This window comes from Sturnus vulgaris, chromosome 3 (genome assembly GCF_052056855.1).
Source record: "Sturnus vulgaris isolate bStuVul1 chromosome 3, bStuVul1.hap1, whole genome shotgun sequence".
Lineage (NCBI taxonomy): Eukaryota > Metazoa > Chordata > Aves > Passeriformes > Sturnidae > Sturnus > Sturnus vulgaris.
In genome coordinates, this window is record NC_142245.1 from 21,103,266 (window position 1) to 21,121,124 (window position 17,859).

General features: G+C 35.2%; 1 protein-coding gene across 1 annotated transcript in view; it reads left to right on the forward strand.

The window, feature by feature from the left end:
- The window catches only part of GPATCH2 (G-patch domain containing 2), a 118,075-nt gene that overhangs the window by 85,872 nt on the left and 14,344 nt on the right, over positions 1 to 17,859 (forward strand). Inside the window, exons 7-9 of the mRNA XM_014876883.2 lie at positions 83 to 122; positions 2,903 to 2,973; positions 16,576 to 16,658. Of these exons, the coding sequence (XP_014732369.1) occupies positions 83 to 122; positions 2,903 to 2,973; positions 16,576 to 16,658 (194 nt within the window). The remainder of the gene's footprint in view (positions 1 to 82; positions 123 to 2,902; positions 2,974 to 16,575; positions 16,659 to 17,859) is intronic.

Genomic DNA, 17,859 nt, shown 5'->3' on the forward strand with positions numbered 1-17,859 from the left:
AAAGCACGCACAGACTGGTCATATGACAGCATGTGCTTTGTTAGTTACATTGTTCAACCCTTCTTTTCTTTTTCTCCCACAGTCACTGGTTTAGCCCTGGGGCTAGGAAGGAACATAGCCAGGTAAGAACTGCTTTGATCAAGAACAATTTACTTGAGTATACTTACCAAAGTATAAAGAACTTTAACTGCCTCTACGCCAGAGGTAGTGGACTAATATTTTAAGAAATTGTAAACAAAGCAGGTATGATTTCATATCTTCTTGTAAGCAAACATATTAACAGCAGTACATTTCCAAAATTCTCTTAGAGCTGTTTAATTAGTCACTTAATTTCAGTTAAGTATTCTGGAGGTTTTAACGTTCAAATGAAAATTCTGATTTGTTTTTTTAAATCATTTTGTCAATTGTGGTATCTCCAAATGTTACCTTTCTCAAAATGCTGGAAAGCAAAACATATCACTCCCAAAATCAAGAAATACAGAACCAGTTAGACAAGTGGGGAGGCTTCTACAGGAAGATCTTCAATTCCATTTTTCTGCATTTCATTGGTTACAGTGACTACAGCAATAAAAAAGGAGCTGTTAAATCTTCATCGTGGTGCAGATATTGGTGAAAATACCTTACTAGTTTGTCTGCTGAGCCCCTGCAGTGCAGTCCCTGGGGGATCCAAGCCTAGACATGTGGTTGCAGGAATGTGAAGCCATATTTAATATTTGATTAGTAGCATGGCACTTAGTCTTTTAGCTTGTCTTCAGGCATGGAGAAATACCTGTCTTTATGGATGGTAGTATGGTCTAAACAGAATTTGCTGTCCAAGACTATAAAATGTGAAAATAAATCTGGTCTCATTTCATAAATGTATGGTTAACTTTAACTATTCAGTAAAAGTAGCTGAATATATCATCAATTCAATATTGAAATTTAACACAAGCATTCCCTTTCTCTAAGCTGGAAAAAATCGATATAACAGTTGATTTCTTTAGGTCTGTGCCAGTTTGCTGGTACTTTTGCAAATGTAAATAGATTTGAAACTTCAAAAGGAAATAAAATCTGAAGACTCTTTGGAAGGTTCATTTTAGGATGATCCATCAGGAATACTTGTAGCTCCAGTAAGTCACAGTTTAAATATTTCCTGTTCCCTCACCTTCCTTTTGAACTCCAGAGCAAGCAATACTGATTACCCCAAACTGCCAGAGTAGATAAAACAGTAGTTTTAACTGTAAATTGTGAGATACCAGAATGTTACAATAAGCTGACTGACACTTAACCTCTAAATAGACAGCTTTATATAATTCATATTTAACAGTCATTACTTTGAAATAAATTTCCTAGTGGAAGAAAAAAATAGATTACTATGAGTTTGAGTAATTTTTTTAATATCTTTTTTTTAAATATTGATCGTCTTGTAGCAGGGTTAATTGAAGTTGTGCTGTTTACTTCTTTATGAGATTCTAAACCAAAAAATCAGGAAATTTTCACAATGAGACATACTTTGATGTACATCATACATGCCAGTACTGGTTTTTTTCAACCTAGAAGAGAAGAAACATCTACTTAGCTGGTATAGGATGAATTAATCAATTTTTCTCAGATAATAGTAAATTTGAGTTAATTTTGTATTTTCCGTGGGTTTTTCCAACTTTCCTGAGAGAAAGTTTGGAAGTTAATTGAATTTGTAACTTCTAGATTACTAAGGAATTGTGAAGTAAAACTAATGTCACTAATTAGAGATATTACTGATGCATTATGGATTTGAGCTGTTTTTTAAGACAGAAGAAGAAAAGAAATGAGTGTGATGGTGTAATGTAATTTTGACAACCAATGAAATTCTCACTAAATTGATTTATCTAATAAGCTGTTTTACTGCATCTGAGAACAAGGTAGTGGAAATGACAAGAAGCATTCCTTGTACAAGAGGGAAGCTGTAGAGAGTTGGGGAAAAATTGTTCAGTTTTTCAGACTGGTGGCATTTTTTGCAGTCCATGCTCATTTACAACATTAAGGTGTGGTTGGCTGAGTCTTAAAGTTGATTATTTCCTAATTTCCATGGGATTTTTAAGTGTCTTTGCTGTGACTATTAGGTCCATTTATTTCTACTTTTATTCAGTCTTTCATTCTATTTTTCTTCAATATATGAGACATTTTAAGCAACATTTGTGAGGGGTTTATACTGTTCAGTTTTAGTTTCTTTAGTATAGCGTTCTGATGGTTGTCTTTTACTTAGTGCACCTTGACTCATCTGACAAACATCCTAATGCTGGAAATAGACTTTTGAGTGTTGGTGATAATCTGAATGTAAAGTCTTACTTGTCTAAAAGTAAAAATAAATGACAGCTTGTTTCAGAAGCTGAGTCACCATTTCAGTTAAACAAATCCTTTGCTACTCCTACTTCTTCACTATTACAGGAAGCTTAAATTCTGTGTTTTTGTTGATTCTGCAGCTTGCAAATTACTAAAGCTCCGGGGGCTTAGAAGAGTTTATAACTGTTTCATAACTGCTTAGACACAAGTGCTAACCTGAGTAGTTTTTTGTAAATTAAATGTCCTCCAACACTTCTAATTCTACAACTTCAAAAATTGAAATTGAAATTGTGAAAACTACAAAATTTTACACATAAGTTAATTGTGAAATTGTGAATTGCATAGATTTCTATTATGCTTTGAAAATGCTTTAATTCTTGCATTTTCAATTATTTAGGCATTTTAAATTAGTGGATATATATATATTTACATATTAACTACTATTGTAAAATTCTATTAATGTTCATCTCAAAACTCATGGGTGAAAGCTATTGACAGATGACTCAAGAGGGGAAATAACTGCATTGTCTGGATATAAATTCTAAAAGCAAACAAAGGCACTGTTTGTGAGGCTCTTCTGAACTTTTTTTTTTTTTAACAGCTTCAACTCTTGCGAGACAACCGCTCGGACAGAGGACACAAGAAGAACAGCTCTGTAAAAACAGCCAGCAGGTGAGTTAATGAGGGAATTCCCTTTAGTACAGTTTATGCATTTGTTGATTCCCCACATCTTTATATAAAAATTACACTATTCTTTTTGGATATTTTCAGAGGTCTTCTGGGGTTTTGTGTGACTTACTTCCGAGAATTTTTTTGCATGGCATCATCTTTGCCTTATATATAAGTATTAGACTTTTTTTGGTGACTATGCAACCGCACTTACAAACTTAATCTCTTTAGAACATCAGAATTAAATGGATGCCAAAGTAAGGTTTGTGCTTCTGGCATGTAAGTTAAGCACTGGAAACATATAAAATTGTATTATGCATATCTGAAATCAAAAAGATAACTCAAATACTATAACACTTAAATTGTTCTTATATTTTGACAATAAACATTTCATTGTGAAGACTTAATAAAAACAAATCTAATTCTATTCTCCATCTTTCCTTCCCCTCAAAAGACAAAAAATTCAAGACTGAGCCTACTGATGTAGGAGTCTGTTTCTAGAGGGGTTTTTTTGTGTACAAGTCACCTGCTGAATTTATTCTACCAAATAATTGTTTTAATTCTACCCTTTTTTCAAAAGAGAAACTACAGAAATGTTTCTCTTGCTATGCGCAACACCTTACAAAATTTTTATGTTTTCCTGTAAAGATGGCAATGTGCTACCAAATTACGTTCTTCAAAAGAGTGTAGTAAATTTATATCAGCATGTGATTCTATGGTACCACTTGAGACAATTTTCTGTCAGGCAGTTGACTTTTAGTATATATGTGATGACCCAGACCAAAGTTTTTGATATTCTTAGGCACTTACCTTGCTGATTACCTGGAAAAGGACCAATTTTTTTTTTAAATATACATATTAAACAAGAATGTATTTCATTGTATACTAGTTCTGGTTACATACTCCCAAACATAGGTTAAAGAAGTGTCAGTCATTCATACATAGAAATTTTGAGTATCTTTGTCTATCGATCTTTTTATATTAAAATTCTAAAATTTTCTGCTTAGATTTTCTGGCAAGTTTACTTGTTAAATGATATTTTCACTCTGAATTTTTGAATGAGTTAACTTTAGATAGAAGTTTCACCATAAATGCACTCTTACTGTCAGACTGCTAGCACAAAACTGAGAGTTTAAAGTGAGTATAAAGTGAGCAGTAAGAAACAGATTATATTTAGAGTCATTTTAGGATCTTTTTTATGCTGTAGGAAAGTAAAACAGAGTTTGAGGAATTCAGAATCATAATTTATGTCTTTGCTGTGCTGACCAGTGAAGCTCTTGGGAACTGATGTTTGCCTGCACAAGCAGTTAGAATAGAGATTTGTAAAATGGCACTGAAACCCTGAAGTGATCTTCAACCTCTCCATATCCAGTCAACAGTACCTTAATAGACTCTTATCCCAATAAACATGTGGCAGGTTTGTGTAGAAGTTATAAGTGGTAAATCCAAGACTAAAGATTAGCATTTTCCAAAAAATACCTGCATTGTTCAAGTAGAACTTACATAAATTAATATTACAATGTATTGCTATGTACATAAAGCTACAGTCCAGATAGATCCAGATGAGTCAGATTATTTCAAAATAATTATTTGTGCTCTTTCAGAGAACCACCATTCTCTCTGTCTACCATAGAAACCTTAAGTGACTTTAAAAAAATTTCAAACTACAACAAAAATCATATTTTAATAGGCCATTTGCTGTCTTAGAATCTCAATGCATGCAGTCTTGTTTACAAGATATATTATAAAAATACATGGACACTTCAAGCTAATTCAGATGAGTAATCCCCTTAAAAAGATCTATACAAAAAGTAGTGGCTATGACCTAATATTGCCTTACACTTTGCTGCTAAATGCAGTGAGAGAACAGCAGCAGTGAAGTTTTGGACATTCTATAAAATTACTGTACTTATCCAGAATACAGTCTAATCTTGGTTTTTTGCAAGGCTGAATTTCTCTGGGTCTTTTTTTGTATCGTTTTCGGGTATCTGTATTTCTTGTTTGTTTGCCGTTCTAGAAGAGCTTGTCTCTGTTTTTCATATGTGTATTGAGATGTGTACATATACACACATTTTTCTGTGCTTGCCTTGAATTTTCTTACCCCTTTTGGATGACTGAACACAGTTCTTGTCTCAGCATGTAGACAATATGTAAATACCCTTATTACATTAGAGCAGTGACTTGTGGAATAATTTACTCTGTAAATTCATCACAAAGGTGGGGAGCTCTAAGTGTGGCAGTGGTCTGCAGCTGTATCATTGTGGTGGAATTATTCTGTCTGGGATGAGCTTTACTGTACTGGGTTTAATGTCTTAGGTTTCTTCTGTCAAAACTAATGATAATTATCTAAACCTGTACAAACTAACATGAGCTTTCACTAGTGGCAAGATAATCATATTGTAGAGAACTGTTGATATGGCTACTGATGGATCAGATGTTAAGGAGGGGGACAGTCCTGCACCACAAAACTTACAACCAGGATATATTACACTGATACAGTTCAATATGTCTGTCTATTTTTGCTACCTATACAGGTAAGATTTAATCTGCAAATACATATTTTTCCCATTCATTATTTAAATTATTAACAGTACTAAAAAATACTCTCTTAAAAGCTGCATTTCCTTCTCCTATAGAGCCTTGAAAAAGTTCTCTGTTTACGTGTTAGTCTCCTCCCCAAATCAGCTACACTGCTTCAAGGTGATAGATAATTCTTCCAGCTGCTTGTTTTCATCCCCTATTCTTTTGCCAGTAAAGAAAGGTTTTTTCTGAATGTTTAATACGCTTTGGGCAAAACCAGCCTGGTTAGCTCAACTCACCTATTTAAATTAAATTGGCTGTTTTTGTACAAACCATATTAAGGCATGCTCACATGATTTCTTCCTCCAGCAGAGCTGTGGAGATGATAATCTCCAGCAGATGTGTGATAACAAATAGCTTGGGATAGTAATGTCTTCATCTGGCACAGTTGTTAGCAGACCAAATGTCTGTCTGTAGCCCGAGGCAGTGGGCAAACAATTGCACATGATTGAGTTATGGGGAGTTAACAAGTTGCTGCTTGGCAGCTGAACTGCCAGAGCTGATCATGGGCTCTTTGCCTGCTTCCCTCATGAGGTAAAATACCTTTTCTTAAGTCACTTCCTTAAAATTTTACACCCCCCAAATAAACTGACCTAAAGGAGAGCTTCCCCATGGCTAAGAGATTACTTTGATCAGCAATGGGGACAGTGTTGAAAGATATTTTGCTGAACTGTTATAACAGGATTTTGAACATGGGATTGCATTGTTAACTATGGGGGGGACCTCCATCACACAACTATTTCCCTCTCTAAATACATAATGTACTTATCCTCACAATACCCTTATGAAGAGGGGAAGTACCTTTGTCCTCATTTGGCAGAATAACCAGAATACTTAACCAAGTTAATATTTTGCCTTCAGTCATATAGTCAATGCCATAACAAAGCAATTTATGCTCTAATCTGGAAGCATGAGAATTGCAGGTTGGGAAAACCATGGACTCTGAATAAGTTACTCTCATGTAACTATTTGCTTTACATAGAGATCTTGTGTCATATTTCTTTTGTAGTATGCTCCTGTTAAGTACCGTGAGTTATTTAATCTACTTTTTTTTTTTCTTGCTGTATTGTAACTATAATTTGATACATGCCTGAATGGAGAAACTGAAAGGAAAATAGCACCCAAATTTTTACCACTTAGTAATTTTTTTGAGTTGAATCTTCATAATTCTGTATTGGCTTTCCATGTGCCAATCTTCCCCCAGAGACCTCTAAAAGAGGAAAAAAAAAATCTACTTTTAGTTCCTATGTAGTTCAGTCTTGGCTTGAAAGAAGGCTAAGTCATACTCATGAAAGTGGTTTCAAGGTGGATTAAAATTTTACATGTCAAGTTTCAGCTACCTAACTGAGGCTGTGTTAAGAATTTAATCAATGTGTGCCAGTCCTCCAGTGATCACCTGAGCTGGCCAGAAGTCTTTGAAGTCTTCTCCTGCCACAACACAGACTGAAATTCCCTGTGTTTTTTGCAACCCTTGCTTTCCCTCCTTTCCCTAATTGTTCTCAGTCCAGTTTTAATTTGTGCCTCGTGCTGATACAAGAGGATGACTCTCACATGTTGTCACTTCTTATAACTATGTTCTCTGTGAATTAGTATTTAAAGAAAGCTTGTAAGCGAAAAAATGACACCAAACCTGAGGAGAGCTTTTCAAAAGTGTGTCATTGCTTTGGTTAAAATTGCAACTTTCTGCCTTTCCCAGTTGTAAAGGATAAACCCTATTTGTGCATTTGTACAGCACTTGTTCATCTCCATCTGATGATACAGAACATGGTACTTTTTTACACAGATGTGACAAATAACATTACAGCTGCTCTTTATTTGATCTTCTAAAGAGACAAAGATGTGCAAGGATTCTGCCTGCTCCCTCTTTCCCATCGTGTCATCTGTTGTTTGGGAAAGAGTCCTAATTTGCAACAGATACAAAACTATTTGTCGAGGTGCAGGTTTGCCAAAAATAAATGAAACCATTAATTACTACATTTTTTGAGCAGCTGTTAATGGATTGGGATAAGAAAACTGTACATTAGACTACTGGTTAATTACAAGAACTGTAATTGTTTAATGTGGCTTTTGCGGAATGAAATTACAATACCAGAGGAGGTAAATTCAGCTAGTTTTTGGAAATTATACACGAACACATGCACATACTTACACTGCAGAAAAGCAAAGGAATGCATAGCTCTTTTATTAGGTGATTTACTTCTGCCATCACATGAGCACATTCTCAACAAAAATACTTTAAGATAAAGTCATATTTAAACATGCCTTTTAATTCAAGTGTAAAATTATTAAAGGTAGTAAGTTAATGTCTTGTAACCCCAGAGCTAATAATGCAGGAGATTCAGATACAATATTAAAATCCAAATGTGTTTACATCATTAGAAATTAACAACTAAGCAGTTTTATCTCCTCTTTGGAGTGCCATGAAGCAGTAACTGTGCTGTTATGATTGCTGCTTAATAATATTTGCAGTTCCAGATTAAATTATGTGAGTGTTTGAGGACACATTGCTTCCCTCCCTTGCTGTCACCCTCAGGGACAACATTATTCCATCAGTTTGGTATTTTTCTTCTCTGGAAAGGATCAAAGATGGTGCTGTTTTGAGAGAGGGCAATTCCTGATTGAGTTTTCTCTACCGTGGCCTTATTTTTCAGGTGCTGAAAAGATTTTCACATGGGAGAGGAGGACAGGACCATGACAGTGTATTTGTTTCAAAATGTAGCCAGTGTGTGATGCTTTAATTGTATGGAAATCTTCAAGCCTCTCTAGTGGTTCATGGATATATAAAAAGTATCTATTGAATAAATGCTGATTAGTCACCTAATGTCCTGAAAGTATCACCTTTTAACTCTCATAATGAGAACTTCCGTAAAAATAGAAATTTTGAGCTGTACTCTGTTTTGCAAATAAATTTTTCCATATGACCTGAGCAGATTTTTTTTCCATCTTTAATGTAAAACTACAAGCTGAATTCTGTTGCTCTTGCACTAGAATCTAATGTACTTTATAATAAGGTAAATAAACAAGCTGCTAAATGGTACTGGAAATTTGTCATTTAAAATTGAATTCCAGGTACACAAGAGTATGTTAACTAACAGGAAGTTATGTTTTCCTGATTTTAAAAACATGCAAAACAAAAAAAGAAAAATCAGATAACATCTAGAAATTACGTACCTCTGGGTCCTCCTGATGTGCTATCTGAATTGAATTTTTCATCTGAGTGAACTGACAGCAAATTTCTCACTTGGAAGTAACCAAATTTTAGCACATGGTATGCTTGTTTCTCACATTCAGCTGCATTAGATGCTGTGTCTTGCTCTCTTTTTGCACAAGTTTGTGCTCCACGGCTCAAATTTTGTTTATCTCATCTTACCTGTTAAAATACTAATGGCATAAGTTAATTTGTGCTTCAGAGGTCCTTCCTGCTGCATAGGGTCTGAGGAGCTTGCACTGTCATTCCACAAACTATTTAACCTGTGGTTAAGCTCTGCAGTGAAGGAGATTGTTTTGTTTTGCTGGTTTTCCACCACTCATTTGTCCCATCATCTCCCCCACCACGAGAAATTTGGTTTTGTCTCTGCATTTCTCCGCAAAGGCACAGGAAAGCTGGGTATTGTAGGGATGAAGATGAATACCCACACATGAAGGAAGAGGGTGAGTTTCCCTCTTCCTGGTTTTATTGCACGTTAAATTGTGCAATTTTTACATCAGGTTCCTACTAATCTCAAAAGGATCTCTGAATATCATATGTGTAAATCAGTATCCCCTGGTGCACATTAACTAAAATTCTGAGGCATAAGCATGCTGACTTCTATTTAGACTGTGATTTTGTGTAGTGAGAGAAAAATTTTAGAAGAAAATTTGGATTGTTTGCTTCAAATTACATACAACTTTGATGTTTCATCTTCCATTTTTGAGCTACTGTATTACATACTTGGATTTTTAGTATTGCTTCTTATTCCTTACCTATTTTAAAAGATTTTGAACATAACACTAATGCTTGCAATAATATAACCTAACTCTATATGACTGTAATCCAGAACTTTAAAATGTGATTTTTAAAATCTTCTCTGAAAAATACGTTTGTTCTACGCTGAGCTTATTTAGTGACTATCATTCTTGGTAAACAAATATGTGTCCAGAAATATCTGGAAGAAATAGTGTAGCTGAGTACATTATCAAGTCCTTCCCTTAAAGTACCTGTTCAGATCCATGTTTACTGCTCAACTCATAAAGATATTTTCTAAATCACTTCAGAGCTGGATTGAGGCCCATATCTCTCAAATAGCAACAGTGTTGTTGCAAGATGAAGAAGAAACCAAAGAATATCTGTTTTAGAATTTGTGAAACATATTGGTCTGTAACAGGATGACATTTTATTACTGCAATCTATTTTCAGACTAGATTTCACCATTGCACAAATATGAGCATTATTGTTATAATGTATTTTTTCACACAAAAAAATAATGGAACTTGCCATCAAAAATATTTAGAAATATTCTAAATTAATATGAAATTTATATTCTGAGTTAGTATAAATATTGATTTCCTGTATTGAAAATGTGAAATCATGTCATTTGTTGAAGAAAACTGAAAGTTTTTGCTATCTAATTCTTGACAGAAGTATATTTTTTGGGTTTATTCCCTCAGTGTTCCTCGGTGACTTGTTTGTACACCAAGATATTGGTTTGGATTTGCCTTTGTGTAATTCATACACTTTTGATCAATTCCAACTCATGCCCAATTATATTACACTAAATTAACATAATTCAACAGATGTTGATATTTAAATGTTTTCTGGCATTCACATCTTGGACAGCTGTCTTAGAGCTTGGGGAAAAGGCAAACATTTAGAGTTAAATGCTGAACATATGCTTAAATTACTAATTAGAACCAAGAAAAAACAATGCATTATCCTTTCTGAGGGCAGTAGGCCTCTACTACAGAACTATTTTTTTAGGGTCTCTTTTCACAAACAAAGTGCCTAGGTAACTTAAATATGGATGTCAAATCCTGTGTAGTGATGCAGGTTTTTATTTTCCATCATGTACATTAAAATTATGCCAGCGTGGAGTTGAATGTGTCTATTTGTAGTGTTCAGATAAATTTTGGACAACTACTGTGTTTGAATGACAAAGGTGCTGCTAAAGGTAACAGCAAGAAGTGTGTTAGGATATAGCATTTATTAAGTGATGAGGGAATCTCGTGGGCCAGGGAATGATTGTATTCTAGTCATAATAGGATTGCACCAGGACCTTCAGTAATACAGGTATGTCACCCTTATGCTTGAAGTTATGTTGTGAACAGATTGGCATTGGATGAAAGGAGTTTGATATAGTTGCATGGGTTTATCACATCTCTTTAAGATGTAATGAAAGGGAAAGAAAGTGCATAGCTCTTCTGGTTAATGTAATGGTTTTCACACTTGTAGAAGTAGGTGAAGCAATCTATTATATATATGATGTAATTCTTTAGACAGGTTTGAAGAAAAACTTTACTGTTTGTAAAGGATGAGGAGAAATCAAGCATGGAACTGATTTCACCTGAATGTTGTCTGAGGAAAGTGACAAGAAAGCAAAAGAGCAAAAGAAGGCAGGTGGACAAGGAGCTGTCCCTCTCTAGCTGTCCATGGGACACGTGTTACTGCACATGCCACCCTTCTCTAGGTGTTCAAGTAGACACCAGGGGCTGCATCCTTGTGTGTACCACAAAGGAAAGAGGATATTTTTGCTTATAAATCTCCTTAGCCATTTTTTTTCATATATTTTTCCTCAGAAACAAGCGTGCCTCCCATATTTCAGTGTAATGTTATGAAGTCATCATGCATATTTTCTGTGATTATATTGATACACATGCCAGAGGCAAAGATTAAGTATTCATTATACCTAGGTAATACAGAATAGTCTTCCCAAATTTACAGCCCCAGTTACTTAGTACGATGTGTATTTGGAGTGTATGTTTTAATTTTATCTGTACTTCTGGAGACTCAGTCATATGGAAATGTAGAATTTTATGTTTGTCTTAATTTGATGAGCTATTAGTGTTATGAGATGTTTAGAAAGACGTATATAATAGGGTTTTAATGGTGTTTACCTCTAAACTTATCATAAACTGTTGCATTGACTCCTATGCTCTTGAAGCCATTGTCTGCCACTTGTGGTAATTTCTGAATGATCAGTAAGAGTTAAAGTTCCTCCAGATTCCCTTATTTAAGCAGCACTCATGGATGTGTTCCACTGGCCACCAGATACAGCAGTGTCTGCATTTTAAACCATGTAAAAACAAGGTAGCCTGTGCTACAAGATCTATTCTGTGTAAGGAGAATCATTTATGTGATGCTTTTGTGTAAAAGGTACTTAAATAATTCCATTTTTAAAATAATTTTATTAGCTTGTTTCTCTGGGTTCCATAATTGAGTTCTGTTTTCTCCATCCTTAACTGCTGTTGTGAATGTTGCTTTGCACTCTCCCTGCTCCATTTCAGATTGTAAGAAATTGTCCAGTAATTTCAAGTTTAAAGTGAGTTAAGCCATCCCTACTGCATTCTATCAGCAATCATATCCGTATGAATGTATATTTTTATCCATATTTTAAGACTGAGAACTGACAGTTTCAGTTAGATTTCCCCGTCAAAATAATTCTCTCAAGTCCCTTCTAAAATACAAACCAGTTAACTTTTTCCTTTTTCTGATATCTTGTGAAAGAAGTTTACTTAAAAACTTTCATCAAGCCTCTCCATTAGCTGAAGCATTCCGTGGTGATAAACTTGCAGAGTTCTACAGCCATCTGCAGGAATGCACTGATACTGTGGCAGAACGGGGTGTCACTGTTTACTGTGTGTTTCTTCCTCAGGTGAGAGATGTTCATAGCATTGTAATGGATACGTATGTATTGATCATTACCAATTCATCTAATTATGGAATAGAAATCGGTCTTCTTGAAAACGTTATTGCATCATAATAATGTTCTGTATCAGATTTTCCAAGTTAGTGTACAGAAATTTGTTAAATGCTGTTAAACAAAAAATGCTCCTCCACCTGTCTTCATTAATATATTTTGGGGTTTTTTTCACCTGGGATGATAGCGAGTACAGAAGCAGGTAATAAACCAGAGAACTAGAACACATATTCAGGAGTGTCTGCTGTCCTACAACCATTTTATTGTGTTGTTCTTCTCAGTGAGTGGTGGAGTTTTAACTGATTGTGAAAAGGGTGAAAACAACCAGTGAAAGAGTGAAGAACTCCGTTGGGTCCTCAGTTTCTCAGTAGGTTTATTGCATTCAAAGCAGCTTAGCTGTAGGTTCCCCCAGAGAACCAGATGCTTATTTTGAGAATGTAACCACATGTTCCGTGGACTGCGGAGGTCAGGGCAGATAAAAATCTGATGTGGCCTGTTACAAATGTCTTGGAGAAGTGAATGTGTGTAACTGCTGAAAAGGCATTCATCAAAAATATTTGCCTGTGATGCTATGAAAATTATTGAAAAAATAGATTGTGTTGTGTAGGCACAGATAAAAATGTTTGGGGTGCTTAAATAGGTTATTCCAGATGTGTTACCACAGTAAGGGTGATTACCTTAATTACCTTGAGAAAAAGAAATTATGAAAGACTGCTACTATTTAAGGTGGAAATAGCAAAATTTCCATCAGAGGGAATGTTTCACAAAAATGCATAGATGCTTGTGAATTGCTTTGCATGTCATTGTTTCTATAAAAGTGTTTGCTGTGTCCTATCTGTGGGGTTTATTTATGGGATTTAATAACTAAACTTTTGGGGTTTATATATTATTTCAATAGCTTTTTTCTGTTATTTTTGTCATTGCTGCCTTCCCAATCTGTCTTCATTTCTGAGACTCTTATTTACCACGTAGAAAGGAGAATCTAACCGCTGTGCGCAGGATGAAAAATGAATAAAAATTGACAGCAGCTTTTCCAGTGTTTTGTTTAATCCGTTGAGGCATGATACAACAACAACAACAAAAATTCTTGGCGTGCTAGTGTAAGTTCACACCAGCCTGGCTTTTGCAGCCCTCTTATTTCCCTCTGCCACAACTTTGCCGCTGCTGTGACACTTGCAGGCCTGCTCGGCCGTGGTGCAGCTGATGCCCTGTCCATGCTCATATTTTTCTTATTGACAGTGAGTGTTCTTGCCAAACGCCAGGGACCATAGTCACATCTGTTTGTCTCCCAAGCTTGTCTGAGGCTGCTTGGGAACACTTTTTATCCAGAGGGCAGCTTTAACTAGGCCTAATACTCTGAAAAGCCTCTATTTGTAAATGCATACAATGAGGCGACAAGTTCCTGTTGTCTTTCCTTAAAAATTATTCCGTTTGACACTGCTTGTTCCAGTTCCTGTCACCAGCATGTCAAAAGCCAGGTTTTCAGGCAAGGTGGTCTTAACAAGTTTTATTTTTTCCCTAATAAAATGCCTAGCTTCCCTCCAGAGCACTATTTATAAATGATAGCTGGAAGCAAGCTAGGGGTAAGTAGAGAGAAGGCAGGCAAATAGCTTTCTTCCTTTCTGTAATCCATGCTCTTCTGATTTAATGCTAAGAAACATAATGCTGAACCTAGTCTGATTGAGGGTCAGAGTTCTCCCTACTTTATAATATCCCCATTACAGGCATTTCAAAATGTACTGTGCAGCTTCACAACTCTGCTTCTTTTTGTCTAAGCTGCCAGTTCCAGAGCAGTAATAGTTCTTTTCTGAGCCTCTCTCAATAAATAAATAAATAAATGAGAGCTTTTTGTTCTGCTGTGATTTACCCCGGCAGAGCATATAAAACATTAAGCCCTGGTGAAGGCAAATGCAGCTTTACAATCACAAGCTGGCTGAACATTTGATGGTAGTGGCAATCAAACTGGGTTTGACAAAGCTTAATTGGTGCTCCAGCATATTGTTATTTATTTGCGGTGTAGGGAATTTTTGACGACAACAAAGAAATATCCACTCTCACCTTGGCTGGTGATGGGGTTGTTGTGATCGGCAAAGGCAAATGATTCATTTATGCTGAAGGAACAAGGCTGCCTTTCAGACGTTCATTGATTTTAAATTAAAAAGTAACTGCTGTGTTCTACATGAAGGGTGACAACAATAACAAAGTAGTCCTTACTTAGTGTTATTTGTTGCAACTCCATTCCCTGTGCCTGGAGGAAAAGTGGGGAGACCCCAGTACCATAATCTTACAGATCAATAATCTAGATATCTCAATGTAGTGTAACAGATAATCAATTCTGGTAAAATAACTCAAACACTGCTTACTGTTACTGCTGTGGCTCAGGTCTTCAGGTTCAATTGCCTGACTTTATTAATTTTTATCTTTCATCCCACTTGTATTCCTGGAGACTTTCTCTCTTTTTCATTCAGAACACAAGAGTTTCACACTGTAGAACATAAAATTTATCACACTGCTTATTCTGCATGTTTGATAACAATGTTAAAGACTGATCCATTAGTGATCAAACCTCTCAAATATCTTTTCTCTAATTACTGTTTTCCCATATTGTATTTAAATATTAATTTTCTTTATCGTACAATTAGTTATGAAAGGGTTTTACTTCTTGATTTCTTTCTAACTTCAAAACTGAAAATTATCATCCTGTTAGTTTACTAGTTCAACTGTGTTGAGTTTCTGGATATTAAAGTAGGATAAAATTTCATATTGGAATTGCAAGGAAAATGTGTCCTAAAACAAAGGGAAAAAAGTGTTGAAATAAGGGTTCACTAGGTGAAGCTAGAGTGCACTTCTCTGTGAAACAAGTTTCTTGGAATATTTTATTATTTAAATACAAGCACTGTGCTACTTGTTAATCTACTGTATCTTTTTAGAAGAAATATGCAGAGGATTGTACTTTGTCGTCTTACTCATCAAGGCATTGTTGTCATTCTTTTACATTATTGAGCAGACCTGAGGTCTCTCAACAGTATATGACCATTTGTTATTCATTTAGAAGCAGTCCAGCTTTAAAAAGTTTATAAATGCCATAAAGGGTAAGTCATATATCCACATGGAAACCAGATCCCATGAGTGAGAGTGTTACTATGCTGCAGTGGATTGTCAGATGCAATTTTCAGCTTGTAACTTCATCGAAATTCACTACACTTATGTGGTAAGAAGCACATTTCTCAGTAACATTTATAGATACATATTAAAATTGTGCAGTTCAGAAATTACTGCATTTTTTTTCCCCTTCTGTTCTGGTTCTTTGCAAAAAAAGAGTCAGCTACATGTATTCAATTCTGCAGGCGTTGTATATTACTTAAAGAAAAATAATAGCTGTAATTACCCTTTGCAATTCTATTCCAAAAGTCAACACTTGAAAATTCCAAATTTACCATTTTCTGTGCTACTGACTTCTAATAGCTGGGTTTAATGCAATAGTATTTGTTTTTTTGCCATCCTCTGCATCTCCATCAATTTTCCAGTCTCCAAGTGCATGCTCATAATTGTTCAAGAAGCCTACCAGATACTGTGCTTCTGTGGTATTCTCACAACTTGCCAGTGAATTAGAAGAGGATAAATTGATATGCTACAAGTTTATTTCATGTACCTCTGAGGAGTTTACTGTTTCATGTTTTCTCATTCATTTTTCATCTTACTTAAAAAAAAAATTGGTAATATTTTCCATGTAATAAATGCTGTTCTGACAGTCAAGCATTACCAGCCGATTGATAACCTACAAACAGCATTGTGATCTCTTTAGATAATTAATCTTAGCTATTTTCCTGTCAGGAGAAACAGTGTTTTTGTTTTATGTTGAGCAAGAAAGATTGCCAGTTTTGAAAATTAAAAAGCATTCCCTTTATATTTATATTTATTCATTCCAGTAACAATTTATGATGCTGCATTTAGATACTGAGCGCTTGTCAACAAACATAATTATGTCTCGATATAAACAAGATTGGTGGCTTGACTGTGCAGCTTCATCTTGGTTGAGAATGTTTTGATACAGATTCAGATTGTACAAGCTGTGTATTTATGTGGCAGTTTTCTTCCTTTGTTAATAGTTTTCTCCTATAATTACTTGCAGGCAAACCAGTGTACATTTAGGATCATTGTGCATGGGAGACATCAAGCGGAGAAGGAAAGCTGCTCCCCTGCCAGGACCCACAGGTAACCAATTTCCCTGGGACACAGCACAAACCACAAGATGTTAAATCTCTAAATACAAAGCAGTAGGTCAGTGACCTGGGAAAAACCTTGATAAATTCGATAACTTCCCATATAACTTCAGATATGTTCTATCCTTATTCATTAATAAAGATTAAGAAATAAATAGGTTCCCTCCATTCTCCTGCAATCATTGCAAATTTCCAGTCCTTTGTAGCACGGCATTTCTTTGAAGACAATAAACCTTTTTTCATATACTGAGACAGCAAAGATTACTGCTTATGTCTCTTCAAACATTACAAGGAAAGAGACCTGAGGCATCTTGTTTTCTGCATATGAATGCTCTAAATGCCCTGCACAATAAAGTTAGGATGGGAATTCTTGGGTAAACAATTGAAAATGTGGTGATAAAGCAGTGAAACACAGCTTTAAAATTAGGGCTGTAGATAAAACAGGAAGCACTTGCAAGCACATTTCTGAAAGATTTTTACGGATGCGAGGTCACAACCATTGGATGCATTTTGCTGATGTCACAGCTGTGAAATGACTTTTTCAATACATAGCAGTGATTTATAGGACTCTCATCAGTTTGTTGTATTAATTATATATGTGCATACTGGAAGGATTATGTTGTATGTGTGCCCATGTGAGCCTTTATAGATATTTCTAGTACAGAAATCTGGATTGCATGTCCTAGTTGCACATAAATTACTGCAGCAAGATTTGCAACACAAAGAATTTTCAAATATATTTCAAATAGATGTCTTTAGAGAAGTCTAATACTTGTATTCTAACTGAATTCCCCCTCCTGAAACTTCTTTGTTTCAAACCTCTGTGGCAGAAACAGACCAGGAATAATATTAAAGATGTTATAAAAGCACCTTAGTGGCAGCAGTATGAAAAAAAGAGAATCTATGGGTCAGCTTCTAAGACTCTGAACATATGTGAACTGAGAAAGAAAAATACTTAATGGCTGAAGAGAGAATAATGTAATTATTTCTACAAGGTGATTTTCACTTCACAACTTTCAAGTACTAGAGGATGTCATTTTGTATGGAGAGGTTATCAAGTATCATGAAATTAATTTTATTATTCACTTTACCTTGGGCTTTTAGTGTTCAGAATCTTATTTTACAAGCTGGCTCCTCTGCGTAACTTTGCAAAGCCAATATTTTGATTCTAAGGCAAATATGTGGTCATTCAG